The 18,432-nt window shown below is 42.4% G+C and overlaps 1 protein-coding gene across 1 annotated transcript in view; it reads left to right on the top strand.

Moving 5' to 3' along the window:
* The window catches only part of me1 (malic enzyme 1, NADP(+)-dependent, cytosolic), a 112,944-nt gene extending 99,682 nt beyond the window's left edge, over positions 1 to 13,262 (top strand). Inside the window, exons 7-14 of the mRNA XM_032519002.1 lie at positions 2,852 to 2,961; positions 3,605 to 3,702; positions 4,121 to 4,234; positions 4,850 to 4,955; positions 6,982 to 7,124; positions 7,245 to 7,418; positions 11,966 to 12,064; positions 13,055 to 13,262. Of these exons, the coding sequence (XP_032374893.1) occupies positions 2,852 to 2,961; positions 3,605 to 3,702; positions 4,121 to 4,234; positions 4,850 to 4,955; positions 6,982 to 7,124; positions 7,245 to 7,418; positions 11,966 to 12,064; positions 13,055 to 13,222 (1,012 nt within the window). The 3' untranslated portion in view covers positions 13,223 to 13,262. The remainder of the gene's footprint in view (positions 1 to 2,851; positions 2,962 to 3,604; positions 3,703 to 4,120; positions 4,235 to 4,849; positions 4,956 to 6,981; positions 7,125 to 7,244; positions 7,419 to 11,965; positions 12,065 to 13,054) is intronic.
* The last annotated feature ends 5,170 nt before the right edge of the window (positions 13,263 to 18,432 follow it).

The following is an 18,432-nucleotide window of genomic DNA, read 5'->3' as shown; positions in this document are numbered from 1 at the left end:
GGGGCAACAAAGACAGATGGAAGTGGACAAACGAGGAGACGAGAGACGTTTTGAATTAAAATGATCAGGAACTCGCAAAGCAAATGGCCGACAAGGGTTAGGACAAGCCGTGGGACGTCCTGCAGAGTCAATGGAAGACGCTTAAACAGAGAGACACCTCTCAAAAGAGTAGTGCAACTTGCATCTGCAACATCATAGCAATGTGTTAGTTAGATAGTGTAGTTGTTTTCTTATTATGGCTTTGATATGTCGCTATCAGCCGGCACATAAGTGCTATTACAACTTGTGTGGCAGAGGGAAGGATAACGAGTGAAGCAGCGATGGCACTCTCTTATCAGGACAAGTTTTTATTGCAGGTGAACTCAGGTCACTTCTGGTCCTGCGTTTCTTTCTCGCCCCCCTTCCTCTCTGCTTCGTCCTCCTCCCGCTGAGGGGTTAAGCAGTTTAGCAGCCACTGTAACAAGTGGGAATGAGCTTTGGTGTACTGTAGAATTACGGCGCAAAAAAAGGATCCTTTTCCTTATGAGGTAGGAGGTGGGGTGTTATGAAAGGCTGAAAAAGCCACGGAAAGAAAGAGCAAAGTCATACTTAGAACGGAGAAAAACTGAAGAAATGAGGAAGGGTTTCATGTCGCCCTGATGTATAGTTAACTGACAGGGCTGTAAGTGTAGTTGGGGGGGATTCCTGGATGGCTCGCCCTGTTTCCTTTGCCTGTCCCCAATTTCCTTCATTACTCACTGAAACGTGATCCCTGGTGTTTTTAATACAGGTTTCAGACAGCCTCACCCTTTCCTACCATTGTTTCTAACTGCTGATGAATACTTTCAGGCAGTCACGCCATTCAAACGGCATTCGTCCATCCCAACTATCTCCTGCTTTTATTATTGTATTGCTAAAAGTTCCCTGTTTTTTTTTTTTTCTTTAATCTAACTTTGCAATGATTGCAATTTCACCTTGTGCGAGAACTTTGCTTAACCCTTGTGTTGTCTTCCCGTCAACCGTGAAAAACATTTTTTTTTTCAACTCTATTATCACTTTTTCTGACATTTTTGTCAATTTTTCAATGTTTTGGGGGCTTTTCTTGATGTTTTTTCCAAAGTTATTGGATATTTCTAACGTTGACATTTGCAGCGCTTATTTTGATGGCCCTATTTTTTGTCAAATTTAACCCAAGGACAACATGAGGGTGAAAGGACCCATATTATGAAAAAATATACTTTTTCTGGGGTTTTCTCCCATCCCGGAATGCTGTGCGGACTAGCCAGATCCTACTTTGCAGCGCTGTGGAGGAAGGTCTGGCAAAGCAAGACTATAGCCACTGAAAAAAACCTCTCATATACAGAATTAAGTGAGTCATTTTTCAGCATCAATCATTCATTTTTCAGACATAATGTCACCATGTACACCTTCACCAGGCCCTTCTTTGCTTTTCCTACAGCCTAAAGCCTTTCATCTCGGAGAACAGCAGTCGCTCTGCAAACATCCAGTAAATTCCTAGACAAAAGTTCCATCTGTTGAAAGGCATGGGGAACTTGGGATTCCTCTTTGTCGCTGCCGAGTCAAATTTACAGACTCATAATGCTGGCCTTATGGCTTCATTTTGTCCTATGATGTTGTTGTAGGCGCCTACAGCCACAGGCTCCTGTGTTCCCTGACTGTGATAGGTGGACTGAGCAGCATCTTGTAAAAATGAAGTCAGCTGCTTTACTGGGATCCTGGGTGGGCTCTATGTTCTTCTTCAAACGGGGTGTTTTTGTAATTCCACTCCTTTGTAAAGGTTTGACCTTCCTCACTGAAACTCATTGTGAGCTGCTGTTGTGAAGTTTGGGAAACTTGTCAAATGTCCATTAAAGTGCTCATATTATGCTTTTGGAGTTTTCCCCTTTCCTTCCTTGTGTTATATATCTTTTTGGTGCATGTTATAGGTTTACAAAGTGGAAAAGCCCAATGTACCACCTAAAGGGACTCATCTCCAACAGAAAACACTGTTCACCAACTGCTCCAACAGCTCTACTGTAGTCCAGCCTTTACTTCAGAGACAAACGCTCGTCACTGTGTAACACACGTTATAATGCTCCTAGCTGCTAGTGTGGCACGCCCTCATACTCTGCTTCTGACTGGCTAGTAGTCCTTACCTAGGTACTGTCAGGGCCCTCATACTCTGCTTCTGACTGGCTAGTAGTCCTTACCTAGGTACTGTCAGGGCCCTCATACTCTGCTTCTGACTGGCTAGTAGTCCTTACCTAGGTACTGTCAGGGCACGCCTTCATACTCTGTTTCTGACTGGCTAGTAGTCCTTACCTAGGTACGGCGCATGTGCGACTCCCATCAAAGATGGAATAGAAGTGCGATGCCTCACTCTGTAGCTAAAACACAGGGTGAAAAGAGGAACATCAGCAATGTGCAGTATGAAAAAACATGGTTTTTTTATGAAAATTTAATTTCTAAATATAATTTTGAACCTGAAAATAAGCATAATATGAGCACTTTAAACAAAACAGTGTAAACAGTTATGGGGCTTTACATTTTACTTCAGATGTGTCTTCTTATATAACATAGTATCCCTTTGCTTTTTATTAAAATGTTTTAATATAACTGTGCATATTCACAAAACTGAATCAAAGCTAACTTTGTGTACTGATAAGCTAGCATCACCCTCTTTATTCCTCGCCCCGCGGTAGTGAGAGAGTGCCCCCTCAGGACCAAAAACTAAGTTTTTAAAAGCTGAGACTGCTCTCTGTATAGGTGTGTGTCTAAAAGTCTGTTAAATGACCTCCAACTCCTTTATTTCCCTTCATTTTTTAGATGAATGAATTAAAGAGCTGGTTAATTGCTGCTCTTCTGTTTACAGGTATGGAATGCACTGTCTGATTCAATTTGAGGACTTTGCAAATGTTAATGCTTTCCGGCTCCTGAGCAAGTACCGCAACAAGTACTGCACATTCAACGATGACATCCAAGGTACCTCCATGACAGAGACACGCGCACACACACACACACACACACACACACACACACACACACAAACAACAACAAATGGACATCATCTGGTCCATCACCTATTCATTTATTTCTCATAAAACCACATGACCGTGTAAAATACAAATAATAAAGCTTGTATTTTTGTTTTAAGCGAACTTAAACCATATCTTCTTTGAACCATAAAAAGAGAGAATAGACATTTGAAATGCAGGTTAGACATTTAAAATGTTAAAGGGAAACTTCACTCAAGTATTTGGGTTTTACTCTCCTAAACAATGGCATTGCTGATCATTTAAAACATAACCCGTAGACATACTCTGAGGCTATATGAATAATTGAATGCAACCTTTTTTCATCAACTAAAAGGAAATACCGAACCAGGACATGTAGCTATAGATTAAGGTATATAAACAGTAAAATTGGAAATATTTTGTTATGTCTACCTCCAATTGTTTTGTAAAATGTCTTGGTGAATACGCGGTGCTTGTGAAATTTTAGCATGTTAGCATGAATGAATGGATGCTGTATGTTGTGTCTCCTGGAGAAATCCCCCCCCCCCTTCTCTTACCATGATCCACTTCTTCTTTGATAATTTTTGATGTTGCTCTATAATACTCCTTAGGTACTGCTGCGGTGGCAGTAGCTGGACTCCTGGCGGCTCTCCGCATCACCAAGAGCAGTATGTGCGACCACACCATTGTGTTCCAAGGTGCAGGGGAGGTATGTGCAGCACACAGCCCGAACCTAGCAACTGCCCATTGTCTCCAAGCCCTGCCCGGCCCGACACATTTACTGTAATTATGAGCCAGAGCCCGATTTAAACCTGACCATTTTTTAATGACCGAAAGAACAAGATCCGGGTTTAAAGCGGCCGGAATCGGTTTCCTCAGGAGGGGGGCCGGCGTCTCCCTTAGAGATAGGGAAGCTCCAGGGTGGGAGGAGGCCTCAGGGAAGACCCAGGACTAGGTGGACTCGTGAGATATCCGAAATCATCTGGCCTGGTTGCGGAATTATCAAAGACAGTGCTGAGATGGATAAATCATTGTGTGTGATTGGCATGAGAAACCAAAGCTGGTATGGAGATGTCATGATGCCCCCCCCCCCCCCTTTTTTTCCCTCCCTTTTGTCTTGCTCCCAGGCAGCGATGGGGATTGCTGAGCTGATCGCCATGGCCATGGAGAAGGAGGGACTCGCTAAGGAAAAGTGCTTGAAAAAGATCTGGATGGTTGATTCCAAGGGCCTCATTGTCAAGGTGGTTTAATAAAATATTGCACATATACATATTGTATGCAGAAATACATTAATCCATTGTAGTCCGACCACTATAGCTGATCGGAATGATCACTAGTGAGAAATCCTACAAATTACAACAATCACTTTAAAGATCTCTCAGGGTGGATTTTCCCCAAACAGTTTGACATCCGAAAAACAATCAATGGAAACATTCCACATTGTTAGTTTGTACAACATAATATACGTTTATACGTCTGTAAAAGACAATGCAATGTCAACAGCTATTACATATCTGTATATCCATGTTATTCAGCCCTCAATCCTCCTCTTTGCTGTCCTCCACTGTTTAATTTCTCACTGCTTCTCTCACTCCACCAACAATGCTCTCTCTTTCCTCTTCCCTTTGCACACCTCTCCTCTTCATACTCTTTTCACCTCCTCGTTTCTCTCCCTCGTTTCCAACTGGTCCTCCTCCAGTACAGAGGAACACTTTCAAGAAATCCTTCATTCCTTCAGCAGCAAAATAGTGTTGGTCTGCAATACCAATGTTTTTCACAGTGTCTGGTGTTTCTGCAGATGGTCTCATGTCTCCTATGTCCTCCTCCTCCTCAACCTTTCCTCTCCATCTCTGTAGGGCCGAGACCATCTGACTTACGAGAAGGAGAGGTTTGCTCATGAGCATCAAGAGATGAAGAGACTGGAGGATGTGATTCGGGAACTGAAACCCACAGCTATCATTGGTATAGTCTACATTGACGTTCCACGTCAGGGATTGCTCCGTTGCTGATGGAATTTACGCCGGATTTCACTCATTTAGGATGGTGTATTTTGGGCTCTCTTTGTGTTAGCATTCTAACCTACGGGGGACTTCTGAGGACTATGGTTACCTGGTCCTCAGATCTCTGCAGGGGAAATCCAAACAACTAGCTAGACTATCTGTCCAATCTGAGTTTTCTGTTGCTTAAAGGTCCCATGGCACAAAAATTTCACTTTATGACGTTTTTTAACATTAATAGGAGTTCCCCAGGGGTAGTAGGGGACTACTAAGGTCTATATAAAAGAGACTTCAGATACAGTATTAGGGGACCACTAAGGTCTTATAACGAGACTCAGATACAGTATTAGGGGACCATTAGGTCATATAAAAGAGACTTCAGAACAGTATTGGGGACCACTAAGGTCTATATACAAGAGACTTCAGATACAGTATTAGGGGACCACTAAGGTCTATATAAAAGAGCTTCAGATATAGTATTAGGGGACCAATAGGGTTTACATAAAGAGACTTCAGATACAGTATTAGGGGACCACTAAGGTCTATATAAATGGACTTCAGATACAGTATCAGGGGACCACTAAGGTCTATATAAAAGAGACTTCAGAGACAGTATTAGTGCCAAGGTAGGGGACCACTAAGGTCTATTAAAAGAGACTTCAGATACAGTATAGGGGACCATGAGGTTATATAAAAGAGACTTCAGATACAGTATCAGGGGACCACTAAGGTCTATATAAAAGAGACTTCGAGACAGTATTAGGGACCACTAAGGTCTATTAAAGAGACTTCAGATACAGTATTAGGGGACCACTGAGTCTATATAAAGAGGACTAAGATACAGTATTAGGGACCACTAAGGTCTATATAAAAGCTTCCAAAGAGAACCATGTCAACGTACACGTTCCACCAAGACAAGTTCTTTCTCGAGGCTATTTTGCAGAGGCGATGCTGCTCCGTACGGCACTTAAAGCCTCCAAAGATGATTGTGACTGGTTTAAAGAAATGTCAATAAACCAGAGCATGTTTTTCTCCTATCCTGGAATGCTGTGTGGAGTAGCCATAACCTCCTCCACAGCGCTGTGGAGGAAGGTCTGGCGAAGCGGGACTATTATCGGTAAAAACAACAAGCGTCTGATGTTTTCATAAAAGAGCCAGTTAGCCATTTTGAATATGTTGAACAGATTGCCAGACTGCATGTTAGATAGACAAATCAGTAGATGAAAGATAGATGACAGTGATAAATTGGATGCAAGGAGTAATTGAAAGAAGGGACTGATAGTGCATGTATACATTTGTGGGAGGATTTAAGGTCATATGGGGAATGCTGAAGATGAAGAACAGAATTTTCAGTCTGTGTTTTAAGCCCAGTTCAGACCAAAGATTTGCGACAAGACCAGTTGAAACTTACCATTACTTCTAATTTGCCAATCTGCAATGTTCTTAAACTTGACACTTTACACCAAGGCGACTGTGTATCATCTCGATAGTGACGACTTCCTGTACTCCAGTTCTAAATTCCGAATTTTCAAGCCTTTTTCGTAGCTGGAAATTATTTGTAGCGTCATAGAATATGAACAACCGTAGTTATAGTTGCTACTGTTGCGTTTGTATTAGTAATAAAACAGCAAAAACGTTTTATTTCTCTGATTTACTGCTTTGTTCTGATGGCGTCAGCTGTTGGGAAAGCTCCTAAAGAAGTAGATTGAAATAGGCCTGGGCGATATGGAGAATATCAAACAACACAATGTTTTTATTGTGATAATGTGAGGGTTGACGATTGGTGCTTTCACAAAATAGTTACACAAAGAGATTTTTGATAAATCATCAGTAATGTGGATATAATGACTGAGTGGGTAAAAGCAACTTTTTAAAATCGAAGATGATATCAAGCCTCCTATCGATCAGATATCAATATAATTTTGATATATTGCCCAGCCCTTGACTGAAGTTGGATATTTTGCACATTGACGGCCTGCGTTCTGTCTCAGGTGTGGCGGCTATTGCTGGAGCCTTTAGCGAGCAGATCATCACAGACATGGCTTCCTTCAATGAACACCCAATCATCTTTGCCCTCAGCAACCCTACCAGCAAAGCAGAATGCACTGCAGAGCAGTGCTACACACTCACAGAGGTATTCACTCAGGACTCTCTTCATTGCAGTGATATTCTCATACATTCATGGCCATGAAGTCCTTGTTCATCTCTAATGAATGGGCAAATAAAACCAATAATAATCCTCATTGTGCTGCAGGGGCGGGGCATCTTTGCCAGTGGCAGCCCATTTGACCCCGTCACCCTGTCCAATGGGAGGACGTTCTACCCTGGTCAGGGAAACAACTCCTACATCTTCCCCGGTGTGGGCCTGAGTGTCACCGTTGCTGGCATCCAAAATATTACAGAGGGAGTCTTCCTTGCTGCAGCAGAGGTAACACACATTGAGACATGGCGCGTTCATGGACATCAGAAAAACATTTTTTCGAGTGAAAACGTCACCATTCACGTGACTTCCTGTGGGAATCGGAGGCGGGAAACTGGGGGTAGATTTGGCTAACAGAGTTGTCCCAGTTGTTGACCCGTTGACATTTGGTTCATTGGACATGTTTCAATGACAATACACTGTTTATTGTGGACAAACGTCTCTACCAAGAAACATACACAGATATAATATGTTTCAACTTATTCATATATAGGCCTATGTATAAAAAAAAAACTACACCTTATTCGTGTCCTTTCTATGCTCACATAAGAAAACAGCAGCACTTCTTTGTTATTGTAGCTTGTGTGTTTTCACACACCGGATGCTAGGCTACGTGTAGCAGTTGCTGGCAGTCATGCAACAAGTTGTAATGCCAAATATAACATAGCCAATATAACAGAAGAAGAAGAACACGCATCCCGTAATATCTGCATAGTCATGGGGTGAGATCCCTGATTTTACTAGTTGGCATAAACGCAGCAATAATCAGTACATACACACCCTTTTCATGATTTTTATAGTATTTAATCGACGCAGGAATGTGTACGATTACTCATGTTGTCACTGAACCTCACCTCCTGCAGTCTCAGTAAGGTCATGTCTTGACATAAATTGAATGCCTGGAGCTTTTTAGGTTAGAGCAGAGACACGAAACCTCCACTCCCCTCTTCACCCGTCCAGCACCCCTCAAACCTTCCCAACCCCGAACCTTCTGAGGATTCATCGCTGTCTCTACTGATGTCTCCACACACCCTTTCCCTTATTTCCCCCATCAATTATGCACCCCTTCCTACCCCCATGGCTCAACCCCGGGCAAAAGTAAAACGCCAAGCACCACTACCAGGATGTCAGAAAACTCCTTCCCCCAGACTGATAAGGACGCTTGTGTGCAAATCTGGCAAGCACTATCTGATATGTGCCGGGCCTTGGCTGCAGGACTAGTGATACTAATGACTCTTTCAAGACAAGCCCGGGCCCTGTGGATTCAATTCTTCCTCAATTTCTGTTGTGATAGGTAATAGGAAAAGAGTGAAATAAGCACTTAACTGCAAACTTACAATTTAGCATCCATTCCTCTTCAGCTACAGCCTGTCCCAAAAAATGAAAACACACTAACACTAGCCTTACTAAACGTCAGGTCTTTGGCAGGAAAATCATTTTTAATCAATGATTTTATTACTAAGCACAATCTAGATTTTATGTTTTTAACTGAAACCTGGTTAGACCATAAACAGCGCTGCTGTTCTCATCGAGTCAGCTCCCCCTAACTTCAGTTTTATAGTGAGAATAGATGAATAAAAAAGGAGGTGGAGTCGCCATTTTGTTTAATGACTCATTCCACTGTACGCAAATATGTTATGGAAATTTTGTTTCTTTTGAATATGTTGCCTTCATTAAGATCTCCCCTCAAGCGATGTTCTAAATATCTACAGGCCACCTAAATATTGTGCAACCTTCATTGATGACTTCACTGAACGCTGTCTATATCTGCATTACTTTGATTGTGTAATCAGGCGGGTGATTTAACATTCATGTTGACAGCCCCCAGGACAGGGGGACAAAAGAGCTGTGTTGTGTTTTTGAGAACTATGGACTGACTCAGCATGTGACGGAGCCCACCCACATAAGGGGCACACTCTGGACTTGATTGTCTCCAAAGGTCTGAACATTTCCAAGTTGTGTGTGACTGAGCTTTGCCTCTCTGATCATTCCTGGTGTTTCTTTAACGGCACTATCTCGGTGCCCAAAAGTGTCCAAACAAAGATAATCAGAAAACGGTATATCACTGAAAACACCAGTGACACATTTATACAGCTTTTCTCCTCCACACCAGCCCTCTCTGGGCTATCAGTCAGTGAGCTTGTAGATAATTTAACTGTAAAATCACAAATGTTATTGATGCCATTGCTCCCACTAAGGTCAAAGTTGTATCTGGTAAGAAAAGATCTCCATGGAGAAATGTCCTACTGGTGAGGAACAGAAAAAAGAGAGTGTAGGAAAGCTGAACGAAGGTGGCGAAACAAATCTCCTGGTCCATTATACTCCTATAAAGAGAGACTTCGCATTTATAATTTGGAACTGAGGAATGCAAGAAGGTCCTTTTTCTCTGATATATACTCTAGAAACAATAATAATTCCCGTGCTTTGTTTTGCTACGTTGATAGGTTAACAAACCCTCCAGTACCAGTAGCATCTGAACTTTTATCTACCAAGGCCTGCAATGACTTTGCCCCTCTTCAAAGACAAATTCAAAAGATTAGACAAACAGTCAGTGCCTCCATATCAAGTCCAGGATATGTGCTGTCACAGTGTTCAAGCAAAAATAGTTCCAATATGACAGAATTTCACACGATCAACCATACAAACCTGAGACATTATTCAACATCTGAAAACCTCGACCTGTTGCCTTGATGTTCTACCAACGGGACTTTTCAAAAATGTTCCAATTGTTTGACTTCTGATCTTCTACAGATTGTAACACATCTCTTCTTTCAGGTATCTTTCCACAGCCCTGAAAACGCAGTATCAACCACTCTTAAAAAAGAACAACCTAGACAAGTCACTAATGAGCAACTATAGGCCAATATCAAACCTTCCGTTTTAAGTAAAATCATTGAAAAAGTAGTCTTTCAACAACTCAACCATTTCTTGTCACTAAGCAACAGTTTTGATACCTTTCAGTCGGGTTTCCGACCACACCACAGCACTAAAACGGCTCTTGTCAAAGTCTTTAATGACATCCACCTTACACAGATAATGGCAAAATTTCAATCTTAGTATTACTTGATCTCAGTGCTGCATTTGACACGGTCCACACGATATACTACTAGACCGATTGGAAAACTGCGTTGGCCTTTCTGGCTCAGTACTAAACTGGTTTGAATCCTACCTTAGAATGGGATTACTTTGTGTCTATAGGTAATTATGCATCTGAGCGTACAATATGACTGCGGAGTTCCGCAAGGCTCCATTCTGGGGCCTCTTCTGTTTAACATCTACATGCTTCCACTGGCTCAGATTATGGAGAAAAACAAATAAGTTACCATAGTTATCGGACGACACACAAATTTACATAACCTTATCGCCAGGGGACTATAGTCCATACAAAACTGACTAAGTGCATCGAACAAATTAACGGCTGGATTGCCAGAACTTTCGTGAATTAATGAAGGAAAAACTGAGGTGGTTTTTTTTGGAGCAAGAGAGGACGATTAAAAGTCTGCGCTCAGCTTCAAACAACAATGTTAAAAACAACAGAAAGCCAGAAATCTTGGTGTAGTCATGGACTCAACCTGAACTTTAACAGCCACATTAAGACAATTACAAAGTCGACCTACTATCACCTTAAGATATATCAAGGGTTAAAGGACTTATGTGTCAACAGGATTTGGAAAAACTTGTCCACCTTTACTTCAGTAGACTTGACTACTGTAACGGGTCTTACAGGTCTCCCTAAAAATCAATCAGACAGCTGCAGCTGATCAGAACGCTGCTGCTCGAGTCCTCACTAAGACCAAGAGACTGGATCACATCACTCCAGTCTGAAGTCTTTACACTGGCTTCCTGTGTCTCAAAGAATTGATTTCAAAGTACTCTTGCTAGTTTATAAATCACTTAACGGTTTAGGTCCAAAATATATTGCTGATCTGCTACTACACTAGAACCACCCAGACCTCTCAGGTCATCTGGGACAGGTCTGCTTCTGTCCCCAGAGTCAGAACTAAACAGGGTGAAGCAGCTTTCGTTTCTATGCTCCTCATATCTGGAATAAACTCCCAGAAACCTTAGATCCGCTGCTACTCTCAGTTCTTTTAAATCAAGGCTGAAGACCTTTCTATTTGATGCTGCCTTTCTTTAAATGACTAATCATTTCTTTAAATTTCTTATGCTGCACTGTAAATTTTATTCTTGTGTTTTATGTTTCTCTTTGTTTTTAACTGTCTATTCATGTGTTTTACCGGTTTTTAATGCTTGTGATTTTTAACTGTTTTTACTTGTGTTTTATCTGTTCAACTGATTTTGTGTAAAGCACTTTGAATTGCCTTGTTGCTGAAATGTGCTATACAAATAAAGCTGCCTTGCCTTACATAACCAACGGCGCTGGGCAAGGTTCCTTTATTTTCTTGTTTGGCTCTAAGTCTGAGTCAAAATGTGACTAGAAACAGTTCACACCACAAATATCTCTCTTTCAATATTTCAATCAGGAGAGACAAGTGAATGAAGTAAAGATGAATGTGTAGTATAACAGATGGTAAACAACCGCACACACAATAGCAGCATTAAATGTACTAAAGGTAGAGAATTGTATTCAAACAGAGGCAGCAGTAACAATGTAGCTGTGTTGCTGGGCTGTTGGCTGGATGAGATCAGCTGATCTCATGATTGACAGCCATCATGCGTGACAGACTACGGGCCTAAACATGCTGAAGGATAGTCTTCCTGACTGTGCCTATAGTTTCATATGTCCTAAAAGCTGCGTGTTTCCCGTTCGACAGGCTCTCGCTCACCTGGTGACGGAGAAAGACCTGGCGGAGGGGAGGTTGTACCCTCCTCTGACCTCCATCAGGGACGTCTCTCTCAAACTGGCTGTAAAGGTCAGAGCTCAATGTAACATGAAGAGCAGATGTACACTGCCATGTCACGGTAACACTTTATAATAACCATCACTAATAAAAAGGTAAACTGATAGTGAATCACACTTGAGTTAGAAAGGATTTTACTGTTAAAAGTGTCATGACAATTAATAACGTTACATAATCATTAGTCATTCATGTTATCTTTTACAGTTTGTTGTTGCACACATCCTAACATTTTAATATATTATATTAAGCATTTGTTAATGATTGCGCAATCACGTGTTAGCTGTCAATGAATGTTATTTGGATCGCGATTATAAAGTGATGATTTTAATACCTTGTTAATGATGAATACATACTTTGTAAAGCATCTATAAACATTGTTTAGATGGTGGTTGTCAGGGTTGCACTTTAGTTTTTATGACACATTCGTGACCGTCTCATGTCACTCTTATGAAGATACCTTCAAGTTAAGTGTTATTGTTATCAGTGCACGAATAATCAGGTCTTTAATTTATTGATCATTAAATAAAGATTTAATAGGGCCAAATTAGTTACATGATGCTTTATTAACCTACTTATTAATTCATCATTTACTAATTATTATCAGGATTAGTGGCAACTCTATAATAGCCATCCAAATAATATTTCGGGATGGCTTACAAAACAGTTATTAACATTTGACAAATGATTTAATTATCTATCTAAATTGATGAACTCTTTATTTCATTATGCACTCAATACACCCTCCCTCCTCCTCACCCCGTCCCCTCCCCCTCCATCCACGCACTAACCACCCAACCCCAACCCCCCCAGCCTGGGCTGTCTACAGAGACCGTGTCCAGGGGACAGGCAGCTAGCAGATAGTGAGGAGATGTTTGCTGTGTGTAACAAATATGTTGTAGCCTAAAAAAAAGATGTATTAATGATGGTTATTATAAGTGTTACCCATGTGTCTTTGATTCTGGATGTATGGGGTCTCATTTTCTCCAACGCTGTGCGTTACAGGTCATGGAGTACGCCTATGAGCACAACATGGCGACACTTTACCCGGAGCCGTCCGACAAAGAAGCTTATTTGCACTCACTAACCTATAGCACTGATTATGATGAGTTTGCTGTGGATTCGTACAGCTGGCCAGAGGACAGCATGGTGATGCAGTCATGCAAACTTTAAAAACACTGGACAGAGAGACGGAAGGAGCGCTGGAGGGGTACAGTAAATACTGACATGACATGCAATATCATCAAGAGACTGTGTATAGAGTTGTCTCGTTTATACATCACTGTGGAATCATTGGTGGCAACACATGTCGAGTTATTGGGCGTTATGTGTCTTGATGTCTCCCTCTCCAGTAAAAAGCATTTTAAATCACTGAACCAAATGAAGGTGACAACATGTGAAACACAAAGCACTTTGCAGAACTTCGATGTTTAATATTCCACTAATGGTTGCTATTGCATTGAATTTTATAATAATACATTTGGGGAAAGTCCTTCACAGGCTCCCTTTTAGTTGAACTGTAACAGGCCATTTTTACGACTGTGCCAGCTTTAATCCAAAAACTCTTTGTCAAATAAAAATGGTTTTGATTCATGTTTTTTCATGTCTAATTACATTTGTACTTAAAAAAAGACAAGAGTGTGCTAAGTACAACAAGTCCTCCAGCCTGGTCCTACCAGACTCTGGTACATAAGCCCGGTACTACCAGACTCTGGTACATAAGCCCGGTACTACCAGACTCTGGTATTTTAGCCTGGTCCTACCAGACTCTGGTCCATTAGCCCGGTCCTACCAGACTCTGGTACATAAGCCCGGTACTACCAGACTCTGGTACATAAGCCCGGTACTACCAGACTCTGGTATTTTAGCCTGGTCCTACCAGACTCCGGTACTTTAACCCGGTCCTACCAGACTCTGGTCCATTAGCCCGGTCCTACCAGACTGTTGGAGCCATTTCATTGGTTGAATAGTGTGTGATGCTGGAGGCGTACAAGTTTATTTAAATGTGGCCTAATTGGGTCAGCTGTGTTGCGCACAGGAAGGTCACAGTTTTTTGACGTGGTTAAGTGTGGGATAATGATTAGAAGACCAGTTATGTTTGATTAGTTTTTGTTTACTTAAATAAACGGATTATAATATCCAATTTAAGATTGAAACTCGTGGACAGCAAGTAACTAATTGACAATTCTTTTTACCAAAACACGTATTTACACAGAAGCCACACGTCAATTTCCGACCAAAAACAAAAGAACAAATGTGCGCCAACACAGACTCTGGTACATTAGCCTGGTCCTACCAGACTCTGGTACATTAGCATTAGCCTGGTCCTACCAGACTCTGGTACATTAGCCTGGTCCTACCAGACGTCTGGTTACATTATCCTGTCTACCAGACTCGTACATTAGCTGGTCCTACCAGACCTGGTACTTAGCTTGGTCCTACCAGACCCTGGTACATTAGCCTGGTTCTACCAGACCCGGTACATAGCCCGGTCCTACCCGACTCTGGTACATTAGCTTGGTCCTACAGACCCTTACATTAGCCTGTGTCCTACAAGCCTCCTGGTCATATGCCTGGTCCTACCAGACTCTGGTACATTAGCCTGGTCCTACCAGACTCTGGTCAACATTAGTCCTGGTCCTACCAACATTGTACATTAGCTGGTCCTCCAGCCCTGGTACATTAGCCTGTGCCTACCAGACCCTGGTAATTACTTGTCCTACCAACCCTGGTACATTAGCCTGTTCAACCAGACCCTGTACATTAGCCGTCCTACCAGACTCTGGTACATTAGCCGTTCCTACCAACCTGGTACATTAGCCGGGTCCTACCAGACTCTGGTACATTAGCTGTGCCTACGAAAAAAAAAAAAAAACCAGACCCGGTACATTAGCCTGGTCTACCAACCCTGGTACTAGCTGGCCCTACCAGAATCTGTACTAGCCTGGTCTCTACCAGACTCTGGTACATGCCTTGGCCCTACTACAACCCTGGTACTTAGCCTGGTCCACCAGGACCCGTGTACATTAGCCTGGTCTACCAGACCCTGGTACATTAGCCCGTCCGTAACCAGCCTCTGTACATTACCTGGTCTACAGACTCTGTACATTTACTGGTCCTACCAGACCCTGGTACATTAGCCTGGTCCCTACCAGACTCTGGGTACATTACCCTGCCGTCCCTACCAGACTCTTGACATTGCCTGGTCCTACCAGACCCTGGTACATGAGCCTTCAGCCTGGTTACAAGCTGCCTACCAGACCCTGGTACATTAGCCGTCTACCAGACCTGTACATTAGCCGGTCCTACCAGACTCTGGTACATTAGCCTGGTCCTACCGACTCTGGTACTACTTGGCTACAACCCTGGTACACCGGTCCTACCAGACTCTGGTACAGCCTGTCCTACCAGACCTGGTACATAGCTTGGTCCCTACAGACCTGGTACATTGCCAGACCGTTCCGACCAGAACTCTGGTACATTAGCCTGTCCTACCAGACCCGGTACATAGCCTGTTCCTACCCAGAGCTCCCCGGTACATTAGCTGGTCCTACCAGACTCTGGTCATGAGCTTTGGTCTACCAGACCCTGGAACATTAGCCTGGTCTTACCAACCCTGTACATTAGCCTGTGTCCTACCAGCCCTGGACTTAGCCTTGTTCTACCAGACCCTGGTACATTAGCCTGGTCCGACCATACTCTGGGACATAGCTTGTCCTACCAGACCTTTTACATTAAGCTTGTCCTACCAGACCCTGGTACATTAGCCTGGTGCCTACCAGACCCTGGTAACATTAAGCCTGGTCCTACCAACCCTGTGTTAGCCTGGTCCTACCAGACCCTGGTAATTAGCTGTGTCCTACCAGACCCTGGTACATTAGCCTGGTCCTACCAGACCCTGGTACATTAGCCTACATACATTGCTTTATTGTGAGAAACCAACTTGAAAATGGTCTGCAAGGTGGGTCTGAAATCAGGGCCAGGACTCTAACATTCAGGCTACATACTATACTGTAACTTTTTTTCTCTTGAATCTTTACGTAAAGATTAGTGTGTATAAGGGCTTAGAACATTATGATGGGAGTATATGATGCCCAATGATGGATGGGTTGATACCATTTGTTATTCAGATTTGGTGCAACCAATTTCTCACCACTCAAATTGATGAAAGTGGTCAAAAATCCCTTTAAAACACCACATTAAGACACCAAGAGGAACAATATAGAACCATTGCTGTGATTTGGTATCATAATCTTTAGGAACTGGATTCTTTCAGATATTGGATGGTGAGCATTTCTGTTCTGGAATCTGTTTAGGAACTCCCCTCGCCGAGGAAAGCCGTCTTTTCTCTAAAAGCCCCAGGTCTCTAGTTTGTGGTTGTAAAGTTTCATGAGGCTGTAATTTAAAACAGTGAGCTCAAGTTTCAAAAAATGATCTCACTACAATAATATCATCACACATGGATACAGTTGGGCTCACTGAATCCACTAGAAGTCCAGCTTTTCAGTCGTACCTAATTTATGCAATCCCTGTTTAGGGACCCAAGTATGCAGAAATACAAATACACCATTTTTTTGAATATGCGTAAATAACTAATATATAACTAATTTGTATACTGCATGCAAAACGGTGTTTTTTGCAAAGTCAGGTTGAAGCAGCAACACCCCAGAGTGTAATGACTTGAGCAAGGGTGTGTTTTATTGCTTATAAAGTCCTTTTTTTTACAAGACAAAGATTCTGTTTTTTTCTTCTTTCTAAAGTTACATGCTCTCACTTTTAACAAGGGACTCAGACCATTAATGGCAATGTAGTCTACATGCATGACGTTCCACTTCTGGGATTGCTCCGGTGCCGGTGTAGAACTTTGTGTTGGCGTTCTAAACTCTGGTGGATTTCTGAGGACTATGGTTACCTGGTCCTCAAATCTCTGCAGGGTAAATCAAGACAGCTAGCTAGACTATCTGTCCAATCTGAGGACTATGGTTACCTGGTCCTCAGATCTCTGCAGGGTAAATCCAGACAGCTAGCTAGACTATCTGTCCAATCTGAGGACTATGGTTCCCTGGTCCTCAGATCTCTGCAGGGTAAATCCAGACAGCTAGCTAGACTATCTGTCCAATCTGAGTACCCAGACCTTCTTTCATCATGCTTTGGAGGAGGGTCTGGCAAAGCGAGACTAATGGCAACGGGAACAGACATATGCTGTTTTGCCCTATTTGATCTGCTTGAAGAGGAATTATTTCCTTTCCTCTACACCACAAATAGTGTAAAAAGAAATGATTGCAATCACATGTTCTTTTGACGTGACAGATGAGACTTTGCTTGTGATTGTCTGTGAAACCAAAGCTATGGAGATGTCATGATGCAGCTATCCCACCCTTTGTCAGTGAGGTTTTTTTTCAAATGCATCGCACGGTGATCTGGCTCACTCCAGAGGCCCCCTTCTGTCATTGCAACACAATTAGCAGCTCCTCAATGACTTCATGATCAAATCTGTGCCGATGTTTCATTTTAAAGTAGAGTTTTATCATCAGATTTAAAAGGACTAACCTCTTTGTATGTCCATTATTATCAGTCTCATGCCATTTTAAAAGCAAACAAATGCATAATTGTCTATTTTTGAGTTTGTGTTGTGTCTTTTGTGTTTAAATTATTGTATTTTAGAGGCCACTCTAGGGATAGACATTAAAAATTAGCTTAGGCTATGAATGCTGTGGGTGCTGCATAGCTCTATGCTACAAACTTAATAATCGCATAATAATGCACTTTATTTATAAAGCTTAAAAGACACTGTTTTAATGGCAAATAGACATAGTATGAAAATTCACACACTAAAATACACATATTAACTCTAAGTTCCAGAGGGAGAAGGCAACTAGTCCTTATACAAATAAACACACAATGACATTGTGGCAGGTGTAGCCCACATAACAGAGCCATACACACATGTCAAATAAGTGGTGTGTACATGCGAGCCACAGGGTGTATGTAGGGCGGGGGTGGCTCAGTGGTAGAGCGATTGCCGGCCAATCAAAAGGTTGATGAGCAGGTGGCACCTTGAGTAGTCAGTGAGACTAGAAAAGCGTTATATAAGAACAGGCCATTTACAATAAAAACAGCAGGTGAATCAAGCTTGTTGATGGTCCAACAGCGTTTTGTCTTGTGTGTGTCCGCTGTCTGATGTAAAAACAGGATGATTTTACATTAATGAATCAATCAGGCCAGACAGTCAGTACCAGAGGCCTTGGCTGGCCTGATGCCCAAGCCAGTCTGAAATCGATAGAGAAGCACCCGGACCAGTCAGCGTTCGGCGCTGAGCGTCTGGCCACAGGCGGGATTAGCTTCACCCTCCCTTTTTATTTCAGCCCTGGGCAACCCCCCCC

Source organism: Etheostoma spectabile, chromosome 6 (genome assembly GCF_008692095.1).
Source record: "Etheostoma spectabile isolate EspeVRDwgs_2016 chromosome 6, UIUC_Espe_1.0, whole genome shotgun sequence".
NCBI lineage: Eukaryota > Metazoa > Chordata > Actinopteri > Perciformes > Percidae > Etheostoma > Etheostoma spectabile.
This window is presented reverse-complemented; position numbering and strand designations above follow the sequence as displayed.